Source organism: Chaetodon trifascialis, chromosome 1 (genome assembly GCF_039877785.1).
Source record: "Chaetodon trifascialis isolate fChaTrf1 chromosome 1, fChaTrf1.hap1, whole genome shotgun sequence".
Taxonomy (NCBI): Eukaryota; Metazoa; Chordata; class Actinopteri; order Chaetodontiformes; family Chaetodontidae; genus Chaetodon; species Chaetodon trifascialis.
This window is the reverse complement of record NC_092056.1, coordinates 21,828,210-21,844,665: the sequence shown is the minus strand read 5'-3', so window position 1 is coordinate 21,844,665 and position 16,456 is coordinate 21,828,210. Positions and strand designations below refer to the sequence as shown.

General features: G+C 41.4%; 1 protein-coding gene across 2 annotated transcripts in view; it reads right to left on the bottom strand.

Annotated features, from left to right (window-relative positions):
* LOC139334962 (protein unc-13 homolog C) overlaps window positions 1-16,456 on the bottom strand; it is a 99,005-nt gene that overhangs the window by 37,675 nt on the left and 44,874 nt on the right. For both annotated transcript variants that reach the window (XM_070968283.1, XM_070968275.1), the window contains 4 exons: window positions 16,332-16,400; window positions 8,751-8,840; window positions 7,568-7,696; window positions 1,953-2,086 (listed from right to left, as the gene is read on the bottom strand). In XM_070968283.1, the coding sequence (XP_070824384.1) occupies window positions 1,953-2,086; window positions 7,568-7,696; window positions 8,751-8,840; window positions 16,332-16,400 (422 nt within the window). The remainder of the gene's footprint in view (window positions 1-1,952; window positions 2,087-7,567; window positions 7,697-8,750; window positions 8,841-16,331; window positions 16,401-16,456) is intronic.

The window sequence follows — 16,456 nt, the reverse complement described above, 5'->3', positions numbered from 1 at the left end:
CAGCCAGGACACTCCGACAGAAACCAGTGTGCAAGCGGACACACACACGCAGTTTGCATTGTGTTCCCACTGGCAACTGGAGAAAAAAAACAACAATCCCAGAAACAACTGCTCCCTCTTTCATCTCCATCACTCTGAGAATCTTTCTCTCAACCTTGGTTATTCCTCAGTGTCGTTGTGCACCCACACGGTGTACTGCAGGCGAGGTAGACAATGAAAAATGGCAAGAATGAATGCAACATCTGCAGCTACTGCAAGCCTGTAGATGGTTTACAGTAGACTTCTATGTGGTGAAATAAATGATGTTATGTGATTTACAATCCACATGATGAGTATTTCTGGAAATAATCTCTAAAGCTTCTTATCCTTTACACTTTACAAACAACTGCCGCATCCAATTTTATTTTTCCAATCATAAAATAAATTCTGTAGATCAGTCTATGCACTCAAACATTTTTAGGCTAGATTGCCAAGTAACCATACTCAGCACCGAGTGACAGAATAACTTTTTATTTGTATTTTTTGGCATCAGCTCCCACTATTTAAAGGTAACAAGTCCACCCCTGGGTTTATCGTGAAAAAGCGGCAGAATTGCTGTCACTCTGAAACTTGACCGGGGGAATGTGGAGGAAATGGGCATGAATATTGCAAATATATCATTAGACAGTGTAGGAGAGAAAGCTCAGGGCATAAACAGAGTCTTAATAAGCATCGTAAATCAGCAAGAGGAAGGAGAAAAGAAAAAGAGAGTGTGAGAGGATATGTACATATGAGCGAGACAGAAAAAGAAAAATATGCGTCATCTTGTTTCTTCTAAGGCTAGCTCCATGCCATTTTCTTCAGGTCCTGTAATTCATTTGATTTTCTTAACCAAATCATTGGGAGGATGCAAATACAAGCATCTTGCACCGCCCTCAACACCATCACCGTAACCAGTCCTCCATCCTTTTTTTTTTTCTACAAACAAATCTCTCATGTGTTACATAATTTAGCAGCACTGTGTTCCCCTTCTATCCATATACTACGGCTCATCATACAAACAAAGCATTTTTTACTGCTGGCTTCTCAGGCTGCCTCAGTCTTCTTGCACAACACTGCACTCATTCATGTCTGAACTATCAGTAAATACATTTTTCACATTGACAGGAGATAACTGGCAAGGAGGGTTTTGATTTCCCTCAAATTCTCTAATATCTAAAATATAAATAATTCCATCCATCCATTTTCTATACCGCCTGTCCCTTTCGGGTGAGAGGCGGGGTACACCCTGGACTGGTCGCCAGTCGATCGCAGGGCAACACACAAGACAAACAACCATTCACATGCACACTCACACCTAGGGGCAATTTTAGAGTCACCAATTAGCCTAATGAGCATGTTTTTGGTCTGTGGGAGGAAGCCGGAGTACCCAGAGAGAACCCACGTGTGCATGGGAAGAACATGCAAACTTCACACAGAAAGGCCCCGCCCGGGGATCGAACCGGCAACCTTCTTGCTGTGAGGCACACGCACTACCTGCTAATAAAGCTAATATATATATCCTTTAAAAGGGTTTCACTCCTTCATCTACTTAATCCTTCATCATGAATAATGAGGAAAACATTGGCCTTAATGAAGCCAAATCAATAAATACAGTAAAAAAATAACATAAATGAACAATTAAATGACTTTTTCATCAGCATGGGCCTTATTAAAGACCCAAAAAAGTGAAACAGAAAACTCTCTCTCAGCATGTTAGCTGTGTTTTCACTACTGACATTTATACCTTTAAATTTAAATGAGAATACTGGCAAATTTATGGTTATGCACAAATACTGTAATGTGACAATACAAGCGCAGTGACAAAACTGCTTTCCACAAAAGCTGGAGCAATCAATCATATACCCTTTGAACACGTATTTGATCAGACCGCTTGGAAAAAAGCATGTAAGGAATAATAAAGAAGTGCATACTGGTTAATGACTGGGGTGTAAGCTGTCCGGTCTTCATCGATTACAGACACCATGAGAGTGATGAGTTTTGGCCAGAAGTCCAGGTTCTTTATCGATGGACCCTGCTCCTCTCGGGGAATGTCCTGCTTGCGGCTCTGCAGAGACAGAAATTAAGATGGTGAGAGTTAGGAGTTTGTTTGGTGAGAGTGAAGCAGCAGAAATGATGGTAATGAATTTTGAGATCTGACTAAAATAATAAGTCGTCTGGGATCACAAAGAGAAAGCCAAATAAAGATGGCTGTTGTACTTTTCAAGACATGTTCTGTATTGTATGTCATAATATTGTCTTGCCATGGCATTTTTATGCAATTGATGCTATTCTTGCAGTTTATTTAAACTGAACTAAAAAAGAAGTAAGGAACGGGAAGATAGAATTTGTTCAGATGTCCACAATGTAAGGACAATAAAATCAAACAACTGAAATATTGTGGTTGCTCCAAGCATGTTGTAATAACGAGCATCACCAAATCAAGCACGACTGAAATCTTTTCATTTTAAAAGTGTTATCACCCTGCAGATTGTGTTTCTGCATGTGGGTGTGTGTCAAAGTGTGTTGCAGAAATCACTGTGGCTGTCCTGGGGTGAAAGGTGTCAAATCTAAAACCTCTCACTGACTCTACCATCTGTTCACCCCACACTGAGTGAAGGCACGCTGATCTCCAGTCAGCAAGTCACTGTCACAGTCTTTCATTCTGCTGTGAACAGGTTCCGCGGAAAACGGGCAAGGCCACGCTGGAACAAACTCAGTCATACTGACAGATCTGCTTCATACAGGACACAGACATGATTAAATGCAAACACACATCTGCGTGTATGCACACTGACAATGACAAATATGCTGTGGACTATGGGGACGTACCCACCCAAGAGAAAGCAATACACATTCTCTCATTTGCGTATGCAACTGACTGAAGCAAAATGTAGGCTTGATGAATAGAAAATTGTGTTAATAATGGAACATGTTCGAATCAGTTATTGAATAATTTAGGTTGAATTATTTAATAACCTTAAGCATATTGACTCTGGTGCAGGCACAGGCGAGATGTTGTAGTGAGAGCTGGGGAAATGGAAATGTAACATGAGTCCATTTATAAAATACACTCCTTAGCATCTAACCAGTTCTCGCAATAATCAACTTGTACTTGGTTTAAATATCTGTTGATGCAAAGATATAATGCTGTTGCATGTCTTGCTGATGTTGCAGTTAGAGGAGTGACACGATTTAATCTCACAGCAACCAGAAACACAGACAGGGTTTACAGCTGATTCTGATTCTGTGACAGTCAATCATGTAAACCCAGGGTTCACCACTTTAATCATTTGGGTTTGGAGCTGTGAAAGTTAAGTCAATCATCCTGTGTGCTGTGGACATGAAAACAGATTACTGCTCAGTCCATGGGAGGTTCAGTCCCAGGCATCATACTGATCAAAGGCTCATGAATTTGTAATTTGCATATTCACTTATGTTTGCTATGTAGCAAGACACGAAAAATGAACTGGTTTCCAATGTGGAGGCAACAAGGAGGCAGTAGCTTTATAGCTTTATATATAAAAAAATCTTCACTCAAAGACTGTTGGGACTTGCCATTTAAGCTTGATATGTATTATCCTTGGTTGGGTAATGACTGAGAAGTGAGACAACACTGGTCAGTGTGATCATAAATTAAGGCAAGCAGCACCAAAGACAGATTCGCCTGATCCATTAATCATGAAATTAAAAACACTGAGAGGTCAACAAGTGATTACCAGTGAAACGAAAATGAGCAATTTATAGGTGTAGATCAAAGCAATAAGAAAGTGGAATTAGAATAGCGGCGTTTACGTCAAAGGGGAAGGTGTGGACTGAAAAGAGAGGGGTGGGCCATCAGGGGGAGATATGCTACTACATGCAGCAAGGCAAATTTCTGTTAAATCAGATCCATGAATAATGAAACAAACATCTCTGCAGGAGGTGAGCCAGGTATGCAACACCCATGTGTGCACGTACTGTGCGTGCGTGCGTGCGTGCGTGTGTGAGAGCAAGTGCGTGTGCATGCATAGCTGTAAGATTGTATGAAGGACACTGAAGGTTGTGTCATCCCTACTAAATTGGATCCAGTATGCATCCCACTAAAACATAGTGCAGACTCCCTTTGCTCATCTGCATTCACCTCAAGTGGGTACAAACACACTGTTAAAGGTGATTAAGTAGCCTGCTGTCGTTTTACAGTCAACAACACACCCATGGGCTTCACTCTCAACTGTGCTAGGAGGTGAATACTGTACTGAAATAAGAGCTCGATGTATGTCCACTACTTGCAGTGTACAGGGTGAGTGGGGACACTAGCAAAATAAATATTCATAGCAGTGTATTGCTCCTCCAGAAGGGAGCCAGTGGTTTATGTGTATTGTTTAGCATTTTTGTTCCCTGTGTGGGCAAATCAGCATTAGTATACAACTTGCTCCTCATCAATTATCATAATGTGACATATAATAGAAAGTCTCGGATTGAAGGATGTTCTCAGAGAATTTGATCCAGTTCTCAGGAGAAATAGCTGTGGGAGGAACCGGAGCTGTGGAAGTGCATTTTAAGGCTCAGTGAAAATAGGCTGCATGTGTATCTACTGTACATGTGGACAAATACACTCAAAGACATATTCTGAAAACAAATGTCTTCTACAAACGTAGTTAAATCAACCATTTGGTTATTGTTGCCCAATATGTGATAATGTCAGTGAAAGACGTACTTGAAATCAAATCAATTTGAATTGCTTGCTCAGTAAGAGGTGGAGTAGTCTTGTAGCCTCTCTGCAGCTCTTCTGCACAGTCCCTGCCGGAGCATGCCTCTCAACAATCACCAACCTGCCTCTTGCAACCATATTGCTTGTAATCATCTGACTACTTATGCATTAACATTTGCATAATGCTAATGGATGTGTGCATATATGTATGTTACATTCCTCACACAGATGGATGCGTATGTGACCACACATTTCGGGTCTGTGCACCATGATTGCCTCTCCACATTCCTGAGCTGGAAAGAAAATAAGGGTAGATTTCCCCTTTGCCCCTTTCCATGATTCTTTTGCCATCTTTCCATTTCCCCTCCATCTTGCTTTTCAAAATCCTGCCTTTCCAGTCAGGATTTAAGAAACTGTTAAGCTAGATCCCTCCCCACCCCCCAGTCATTTTCCACCCCGGCAGAGGCACAGAGCTTTGTTGATATGTTATGCAAGATGCCTTGTTGTGGCTGGGATATTTCACGGCCTGCCTGGCCACCGTGTCAGCTCTTGTGTCACCGCACTCAGTCACTGCTTGCGACTGGAGAATTGGGGTCTGTAATGTGCTCTATCCACTGAGTCTAAGGCTACCTAGCGTATGTGAACATAATAATTTAAAGTCAAAGTGAGATTTGCTTTGGGGTGAAGCTGATGCCTTTTTCTTCTGTCGTGGAGAAAACATTGATGGAGAGTCTGTCAATTGTGAAACTGTGGTGGACGAAGATGTAATTAGCCAAAGTGTCTATCTCTCCGGTTTGGTAATTGCTTACAACCCCTAAGGCTGTTTAAACAAAGGAAGCTTATTATTCAACTTTTGAGCGGATTGCACCCATTATCTTAAAAGACATTATCTTCTGTGGTGTGTAGACTATTCTCCTTGCCAAGTAAACCGTAAAATAATCAGGCAGAGCTGCCTGTTGCCTGATTATTACTCAGGCGAGGCAAAAGCTAGTCAACTAGCACACGGAATCATGTGTTTGGAAAAACAAACCCTAACTGAGGACTGGGTGATGCTGTGCTTTTTGAAAAGTAATTAAGTCAGTCGATGAGAACACGCCTCCAGCTGCTCATGGCATGCTAGTGATACATTCTTACTGTACATAAGGAGGCAGTATGGCACGATACTTTCATTCCAGTTTTTTGTATTGTTCACACTGAGATGCAGTTTTTGTGCTCAGACATTATCCATCTGGAAATGTGACAGTCAGAAGAGCCCTGAACAGATAAGATGGTGATTTCCATCTGGTGCCTAATGCTTGCCTGCTTTTATATGGCTCTTCACCACAGACTTGCTCTTTCTTAGAAAGTTCAAGTCCTTTATGCAAAGTTTGCAATAGATGCAGTGCACATTTTTATTGTCAGGTAAATGTCAGTCATGAAATACAGCCTATTGATTTCCAGCCATGCTGGACTGAAGTTATATTTCCCCAGCACTGTCACACATCAGCACAAAGCACACTAAAGCTGAAAGGTAAGGCGTGACATCGGGTTTATGATGGGCTGAAAATGATTTGTGATAAAGGCATGAGGTGAGAGAGGGGATGCCAGGTGCTGCTTTCTTACAAATGAATTAGGAGTGGCCCTGAAATAATAACTGTATTCAATACTAATGACATTTTAAGGACTACCAGAATTTAAAGGCAGAGTCTTCAGGTATTCTCCTACATGAATTAAAGCCACCTCACCAGGCTTAAACAGCTTACTTTTCACAACGATGCAGGTAGTAAGTTCCTAAAGGCTCCACTAAGTGTGAGTTATCTAGTTAGTGTTGACTGTCTGCCTGGTTAATTACCAGATGTTGAGTAGTTGGCTTGTAGATCAATTGTGACTGCATGAATGAGCGGAGCAGGTATGCTCTGAATTGCACTCATTAAAGTTTAGCAGCTATAGCTCACTCTGTGCTTACTCATTAAATCAAGATTCAGAAACACAGAAAATGCTACCAAAGAACCTTTACAGTAACAATACACATCAGCTTAGATTTTATTAGTTTGCTTGCCATTATCCTGTGTTCTCTATCCATAAATATAAATCTCCTTGTTAGAAACTGTCTTTTTACAATAGCTTTTTGAGTGTTTTCTTGCTCAACAACAACAACAACAACAACAACCACCATAATGAAAGTAACAAAAGAACATTTTTCCCAGTTGCAGTTTTTTTCATTAATATTCAGCTTGTCAGTGTTTGCTGTAGGATGTACAGATGTTGGCTGCTTCATCCACAGACCAGGGAATGTTTTTTAGGTAAAAAGTGTCTCAAGATGATTAACAAAAAACTGGCAAAAACATCATTCTTCAAGACAAGAAACCAGCTGTAAAACGTCAGCGAGTTTCCCTCCCTACATGGCCTCTCTGACTGACAGTGTGTTTAAGAGGGAGTCAGAGGAGAAAATGATTGGGTCAAGGATTTGACTGTTTGACGAATATCAACAAGTTTCTATGTGCAGCCAAAGAAGGCAACGGTTCAGATTTTGAGAGGCACGCACTGGGTCCATGCAGCAGGCCTTACTTTTATTATAGATAACGATTATAGATTCTATCCTTACCTTATAACCTGGCACCTTGCCCTCTTCTTATTCTTTTTTGATTCAAATGAAAACACACAACTCTAGTACAAAAACCCTTCATGCTGAAACTATATTTTAGCTAAATTGTGTTTGTGTATGATTTGAACAAGGTTTAAAGATACATGAGAATTCACTCCAAGGGAGACGTAATGAAGTACACATTGTTTAGCGTGCAGCAGCAGAGGCCTGATTTTAATGAGCTGTATAGGTTGATTAGTGGTGACAGCAAAAAGCACCTGGCAGCTGTTTACCTGGTCGAGGAGTTGGTTGTATAGTTCATGACAGTTATCAAAAATGTATTTGTATGTGGAGTCCAGACATGCTTTCACGCAGTCCTTCACCACCATACTGGCTCTCGGTGGACTCTGGAGCTCTTGAACCTGCATACACAAATATACATGCATGATTAAATGTATTCTTTAAGGGTTAGGTGTTCTCCTTGGTCTCACAGCAGTTTATACTATATACAATCAACAAAATCAATGACAGCTTCTGTGCATTTCTGTGTACAGTACCATCCATCAGAGTGACAACGTAATGATATCATATTTCCTTTTAAATATTAACCCCAAGATATCACTTCCTTGTGCAGAAAAGGGCAACCTTCTTACATCCATTATGTATATCATAATTGACATGAGGGCAGACTGGCATTTCAGTGTGTGTTTAGTATATCGTATAGTAACGCTGTCACTCCAGCGGTGTGCATGCACAGTAAAGCTCTGCATGGCACAGAGTGAAAGCTTTGATAACTCAAAGTGACAGTTTTCATTCCTTTGCTCACAGCTGCCATCTTAGCTATGCCTCAGTGCTCCACCGCTACTCCCCCACTCCCGCCAAAAGACAGCTTGAATGGAGCCGAGCTTTTCATTGAGTGGGAGACAAGTCAAGACAAGGCATACTGTGATGGGAGAGGGAGGGAGAGTAAACAAGACAGAGCTAGAAGCATTTTAAAAACAGAGGTTTACTGTAGTATGCAGGTCAACACACATTACACAATCGCAACCCCGTTGCATCATCCTGTCGTCAAAGAAACTGTGCAACAATAAATCATTTGGATTTGAATGGTCAGTGTGGAGAGGGGTGGATTTTCAGGAATTATGAGTTTGAATTGATTTCACCTAAATGACAAGTGCCTCAGATCAATGTGGGTTTATGTTTAGAATTGAATGTTGAGAGATTTTTCAGCCATGACCAGCATTGACATGTCTCACTCACAGCTCCTATGTGTTAAAAGGTTAGAAATGATGCATATGCAGCATCTACAAAGACTGGTTAGTGTTGTACTCCATCAGCATTTAATACAACGCTCATGTTTCTGTCACTTTCCCTTAAATCAAATCAAATCAATTTGTACTCCACTCATACAACCATCACATTCACACGCACACACACACACACACACACACACACACACACACACACACACGGTACCTTCATCCTGAAGAAGGTGATGCTGGTGAGCAGATCAACCGTGGACTTCAGATCTTGGAGACGCTCTGGGTTTCCTGCTGGGAAATTATCCTGAAGGAGAATGGGGGAGGGGGGGACACCATGAGGAGAGGACATCTTGTTGAAAGCAGCTTTTTAACGCCACACCCCCACCTCACCCACCACATCACATCGTTTAGGCCAAAACATTGAAATCGATTACAGAGCAACGCTCAGCAATCATAACAAAATGACTGTCTGTCTAATCATTTAGTGGACAAGGGAGGTCTCTGCTGATGAAAACCTCTATTTCGGGGCCATGAAGTCATCAGGCAGTGCAGAGCACCGTGACGGGGAGCATATAAAGCCCTGACAGCCCTGAGGAAAGGCATCACTGCCCCATACATTATCCTACTTCTCCTACTCTCTCAGTGCTCTAATAAAATTTTGCCTGTTTGCTATCCCTTCTCTACCTTGTCAATAAATGCACAAAGGAGATTCAGGAAATAGAGACAAACCTTCACAGCAGCCTTTCAACTTGGTCTATCTGAGATCAAGGCCCATCAGCAGGAGCAAAAATCGCCTGATTTCTTTTAGACGTGAGCGGTTTATTGGGTTGATAAGTGGTTAAAATTTTCAAAGAAAAAAACACAGAATGGACAATGGAGTTTCCAAGAATAACAACATAAGTTGGAACGGCTCTCAAAAACAGAAGCTGTTAATGCTTTATGGACAGTCAGCTGTCCACTGAGCGCTTACAGTATATTTCTCTAAATCCATGATTAATAGCAACAGTGTAGCTCTGAGGTGAAAGTGTGGTGCCCAGTAAAGCTAAAGACAACAGCCTCCAGGCAAACAAGCTTGACACACATTGTGTGCAAGCAAATGTGGACCAGTTATATTATATTTGGCTGCAGATGAGGAAAAAGAAAGTAGAAGCAATTTTCAGCTGTTATTTATTCATTTATATAAATATAAAAAAAATGCGGTTTACATGGCTGCCTTTTACATGAATAATGTAGTTAGTAGTATTTCATCATCTATTTCAAGTTTAGCTCGAGCATCGTGTCTCATCTAATCCCCAGCAGACTCTTTTAAAATCCTTCAATTACAGGCAAAGAAATGAATTTTCTTCAGGCTATTGTACCACCACCAGCTTCACAGCATGGGGCCCATCAGTGCCATCACTCACTACCCTTTCCCCCTCTGTTGACGTTGAAATTCCTCTCACGGTAACCTCACATGTATGTAGCCTTCAGTGAAGTGAAGCCATCAGTCCATCTGAAACTCCTGCAACCTTGAATGCTGCCATCTGTGCACCTCCTCAAATCACCTTACGGGAACATTTAGAGCTTCAAAAAACACTTCAAAATGTGTTTTTTCTCTCTCTTTGTTTTCATTGGAACTTTTAAAGCATGAAACTAATTAAGACTGCAGTGTGATTCTGTTGCTAAAAAGTAATTCTGAAAAATAAAGACAGCTAATCCACTAAGGTCCCTGCATTCCTCAAGTAATGTCAAACTAATCTGTGCTGTCTTGCTTTTCCAATAAAGGCATTAACACCTTTATCTGGGAGTGCAAAATCACCCATGAAAGAGCTGAAACGACACAGAAAAAAAGTGCAATTTTCACAACTGCCAGCCTGCCTTTCAGCGATAGTGGAGGTCTGATCCATTGAGTCTGCTTGGTTTGGAAATTAAATGATTCATTCAAATTCAAACACAACGAAATCGTATATACCATTTATTTGAATGGCAAAAATGCTTCACAGTGTGGCATTTTAAATCTGTTAATTAGTGGATTTGCTGACATCAAAGTGTAACCTCGCTGAGTAATTATGATGATTGAAATCAAGTTAAGTCAAGTGCTCATTGACATTCATTATGGTTGCTGTAAAGAAGGTAGGTGGCTTCCTCACAAAAGCCAAATGTCTAAATGCAAAATGTCATGATCTCAGCCACCAACCTTGTTAGATATTTTACAGCTTATTTTAATTGGAGATAGCAAGGGTGCACAGAAATGTGTTCACCATTGACTACGTCTGTGGAACGCAAGGAGCAACTGAATGGGATTTATCCAAATTCTGATCACAACTTTAACAGAGAAACAAGTTTGGAGAGCTTGAATAGCTTAAAAACAGCATGCAGTTTTGAACCAGTATTGCATTACTTACAACACTCACTACTGCTGACCAGCATACAAAAACTATCAATCCAGTGCCTTACTTTACAAGTAGGGACAGTGGCATAAAGAAGAACTTAGTCTACCTCTTAACAGCTGCTATGTCTGCATAAGCAAAGATCAGAAATGAGAAACTTCAGCAGCAGAAGAACAAAGGAAAAAGAGGCTGATTTATTGCACAAGTAGGCAAGCACACTAAAAAAGCAAAGCATCCATCTCTGAGCCAAAAGTAGAGACAACATCAGCACTGCCTTCCAAAGATGACAGAAAGTCCATTATGAGATGGGACAAGGAGTGAGTGATGCTGATGAGCTTTTAGTTTTTTGTCTTTGCTATAGTCTACATTGAGTATTATGTTGGGCCAATGCCTAAAGCAGTGACTGCTAACCATCAAACTTTCATAAAAGGTCCGCACATTCCATATACATGCATATGAAATGCACAGCACAAATGTACAGCTTCATGATTATCATGTATGAATTGAAAGTTCAAATCCAAATGGACGATTCTGACGGTTATATTAGTGCTCTCTTTGCAGATTGCAGAGGCAGGTTAAAAAAAGAGGCCCAAAAAAAAGAAAAATGGTCAAACACCAGTGAGTGCAGGTAATCATGTGGAAAAAAGAGATCAAAAGCAGCCAGACACTGACAGGCACTGGACCTCAAACTGCCACAGGAACACTGCACTGGTCACCCTGATCTCTGCTGAGCAAAGGCATGTGCCACACAGTATGTGTCTGTGTGTGGATCTGAGTGTCTGTTGAAGTGATAAGATGTAAGTAATATACGTAATAGGTATGCATTGTTTAAAAGGGGGCGTATCTTAAGCTCCACTCAAAGTAGCTGAACTACCTCTCATCACGTTACACATAAAAGAAGTCTCATAAGCCATTTATGACCACTGAATATCACCGTTTCCTTCTCATCACTTTAGGAGCAGAACTCCACACGTTTGAGTTCTGTGCCCTTTCAATAACTTTATTAATTTTCCCCCCAGAGTTTTCTAGAGTTGGCACAGAGGTTTCTTATCTTCTGCACTCTGAAATGTGACACTAGCTTGTCTGCTGTGCTTGGCTTTTTACATTGTCTGTCATAAATTTCAAAGGGTGAACTCTGGATTATGCAAGTTTTGCTATGCAAAGAACAAGATTATCCCAAATATTTGCAACTATGCAGATGCAGCTTTGTTCTCTATACATTTTCTTCCTCCAGAAGCTAAAAAATTGCATTCATCTGCCATGCGAGGATGACAGAAGCTTGTTGTATGCTTCTATAGCTGTGACTGTGGTATGCATATCTTGCTAGTGCTATAGAGCAACCTTGTGGATATTACCCACAATATAGGCATAATATTTTGTTAATGTGATGCTTTATCAGCTCCAGGAACAGCTCAATATTTCTCATTATGACATAATCCTGCCGTAGAGAGCTACAGGTACAGTGTGGAAAAGCCATTTTATTCTCTATGTGCTTTCTTACAGGAGGAGGCAGCGGGATCTAATGCACTGTAGAAAGCAACAAACCAGCTGTTTGCATTAAGTAACCTTTCCCATGAAGACCCACTGTTATACTGCGCAGAGTTCAATTTTAAGAGAATAGCGCACAACTCCCAGGGGTGCTTACTGAACAAACAGCACTTTATATCAAACTGTCCAAACCAAGCCAACAGCCCAAATCCTTCATAGCATGCTCTGAATGTTGAGATTTTATGTGCGACCCAGAGAAACCTGCGGATCCCAGCTGGGACAGACTGGCTATACGAGGTGTCATCGTGTATAAGGGTTGTTAGAATAAAGTTTAAAGGGAAGAAACGCAGATGTAGCAAAATGCAGAGTGGCAGCTGCATCCCTGCTCCTTCTCTGCTGATTCAAGCCTTCTGTTTTACAAAAGCAAACTCAATCTCTTTCAGAATATCATTATAGGGAAATCCATACGGTGAAAGCGTGGAGAAGCCAAATTTGAATCTTTTTCCTGTCCAACAGTGTCAGGCTGGCTCTGTGTGGTGGCTTGAGAAAGTATGAACTGCATCTGTGTGTGTGTGTGTGTGTGTGTGTGTGTGTGTGTGTGTGTGTGTGTGTGTGTGTGTGTGTGTGTGTGTGTGTGTGTGTGTGTGTGTGTGTGCATGAACCACTGGTCTGTGGCAGGTTTGACAAGAGAGCAGCAGGGCAGTGCTGGCAGGTGAAGCCAATGTGATAGTCTGTGACTGCTCTCAGTGAACGCATCGTCGCCAGACAGCCAGGCCATCTGAAAATAAAAGAGGCCATCTCTCCTTCACTTAACCCTCTCTCTCCTTCTCTGTCAACCACCCACCATGGCTCCTTTCATCCTTCATCTGTTTCTCCGCTCTTTCCAAATCCACCTCTCTTTCCCTCCAACTCTCCCTCTTCGTCCAAATCTCATCTCCTCCGACTCATTCTGCCTGTTTCATCCACCTCTCTTTTTTCAAATCCTCTTTATCCCTCCCTCGCTATTTGCAACTTCATTCTCAGTCTCCCCCAAGTCATCTCTCTTTCCTTCTCTGTCTCGCTATCTACTTGCTGTCCTTCCTTCAGCCTCTCTTTTTTCCCTTTGAAGGCAGACAGCAGAATCTGCTGCTATCAGGGTGTGTCTCTGTAATCACATGTGGCTTCACACAGCGAGCCGTGGCAAAGAACAGGGGAGCTAAAGCAATCACCCACTCAACGACACATTGCCTTTTGTGTCACATTAAAGGTAAGAGGGTCATCTTTCAGTTACAGTTCACTGTGTCCTGCCAGCAGCTGGGGGAGAAGTGTGTGTGTGTGTGTGTGTGTGTGTGTGTGTGTGTGTGTGTGTGTGTGTGTGTGTGTGTGTGTGTGTGTGTGCGTGCGTGTGTGTGCGCGCGCGTGCGTATTTTTGAATGCTCAGGTGCATACTTGAGTGTGAGAACAGCAGTGTGAAGTTCTGCACCTTTGGGAGAGTGTGTGTGAGAAATGTAGGTTTGTGTGTACCTGTGTGCATGTCCTCAGCTCTGCACATGCTTGGATGACGTCCCCGCATGTGAGTGCACGTGTATGGACATAAATGTGTATGTACAAGGTCAGGCAAATGAGTGAGTGTGTGTTTGTGGTGGAATGTGGTGTCTAACAGGCTTAGCTCTCCTGTGATTGTTCTGGATGTGCTGTGTGTGAGGGTTTCAGGCTGCCAGTTAGAATACAGCAGCGCCTTTAATGGCCCATCTCTGGGAATTGAATGAATTTCTGACTGCAGTTTCTTGTTTTACCTATTATTTGCGGGGTTGTTTAATCTAAACCACGTGTCTCATTGTCACATTTTGTCATAAATTTTGGGTTAGGAATTATTTGGGGTTGAATTAATTTTTTTTCACTCAGGAGTAATTTGATATGGCATGCAGAAACTTTTTTTTATTCAATATAGCTTTTTAGTTGTATTTTATATTAGTGTATTTGAGCATGCTACACAAATAAGCAGGTAAAGTACATCTATCACTGAGCTGACGACAAGGTGCAAAACAACACGTCATGGAGGACATGCTAAACAGCAGACATGTACATGTAGATCACTGAGGCGTCAAATGGAGACAGGCAGCAGCTCACCTCAAACACAGATGCAGGATAGATGTAACAGGTCAACCAGAAAATGCTCTATATACAGCAGTACAGTGAAGCTTAAGAGCAGATGCTACCTGCTGCTCATCATTCAGCGACAATCGCCAAACAAATGACCGTGAAGAATGAATGAATGAATCTGTATCGTACAACAAATAGACCTACAAGAGTGATCAACTCAGCGGGGGATGAAACGTTATTGCACCTGTTCTCTCTCTCTCTCTCACACACACACACACACACACACACACACACACACACACACACACACACACACACACATATATATATATACTGTATGTGTGTGTGTTCTCCTTGCAGATTACGGAGGCTGGTTAAAAAAAGGCATGCAGGTAATCATGTGGAAAAAGAGATCAAAAGACCCAGACGCTGACAGACCCTGGACCTCCAACTGCTACAGGAACACTGCACTAGTCCTACTGATCTAGTACTGGCCATTGATACATAACCCTAATGATTATATTGGCCATTCCCATGGGCCACCTTGCTTCATTGCAGCAGGAGCTTGTAGAGTTTAGCTGTTGCTCCCTCTCTCCACTCCCCTCTATGCACCGCCTTGGTTTTTTGCCGCAGTGTGTACGGTTAAATAGCTAGCAGTTAATGATGAAGCCTATGCTGCAGCTTAACCACCAACATATAAAGCGTTTCTCTTAAGTCAAATGAAACATGCACAACAGGAAGCAAACATGGCAGTCTTATTAATGTATTGTGGTGTACACTCTGGGGTTCAGTTACAACTAGTTCTTTGGTTTTTAGATCAGTAACATTCAATCAATCTGTAAATGCTACACCAGACATATAGTAACATGGGAGTACATAGTCTAGTTTACAGATGTTTACAAGGTGTCCAATACCCTAAATCCATGAACCACTAAGGCAAATAGAGTGCTGGATCCTCATGACAGGGTTAATTTATTGGACCTCAAGGATCACTATTTCTTGAGATGCTGATGGACCCCTTGACACCACGGGCTGATTATCTTTATTTATATGCCTGGCTACACTGCTGGCTACAGTCTGCTGAAAACTGCAAAAGCACTTCAATGTCATTTATCATTCACTGCATTTTAAATGAAGCTTGATTCAGTCATTTCTGTTTTTGTACCACATGTCTGGTTTTATATGTATCTATCTACAATCTCCAAAGCACAGTTCACACAAGTCACAATTTTATGTTATTATTACTTTGGGAACATGAATGTGGCTCACATCAAATGTCATTCTTGGTTGGACACCATCATATCTAGAACCACATTGACATTATCATAGTCCTGATATGTTTGTAGCTAACATGCATCCTGTGTGACTCAACTGAGGTAAACAGGAATAAAATATACACTCAACTGTATCAAAGAAAGAAGGGAATCTAGTCAATAACCTCATTTGGAGGGCAACAGACACACATTTGGAATCAACATCAAAGTATAAATTGATTGCTGCTCCAAGCCAGATATAGTAAGCACACGGTGTACTGTAAATAGAGTTGAGTCAACCTTAAAACCTGTATCAAATCAACCAGGTGGCAGGTAGCTTAGATGGCAACACTTCAGTCAAAAGTACATTCAGTTTTAAAGGATGTAAATACCAAACAGAGCATACTAAATGGCAACCTGTATTTACATATAAAAGGAGAATTGCCCCTGCAGTGTGTTAAATAGAGTCACAGTATCCAGTGAAACTATGGTCTATCTACATGATGCTAATGTGGAATGACATTCTTTGAAGTGACAAAAAGTCAGAGACAAATATGAATATGATTTTATCAAACACATCACATGCAAATGGTTCATACTCACCCGATATTTAGAGAGGTCAATCCTCAGTGAGTTATGCAGCTGGTCCAATAATTTGACAAATTTCTCCCTCTGTCAGGATAAGAATGCCATAATTCAGTCCATAGTGTCACCACACCCAAAGCATT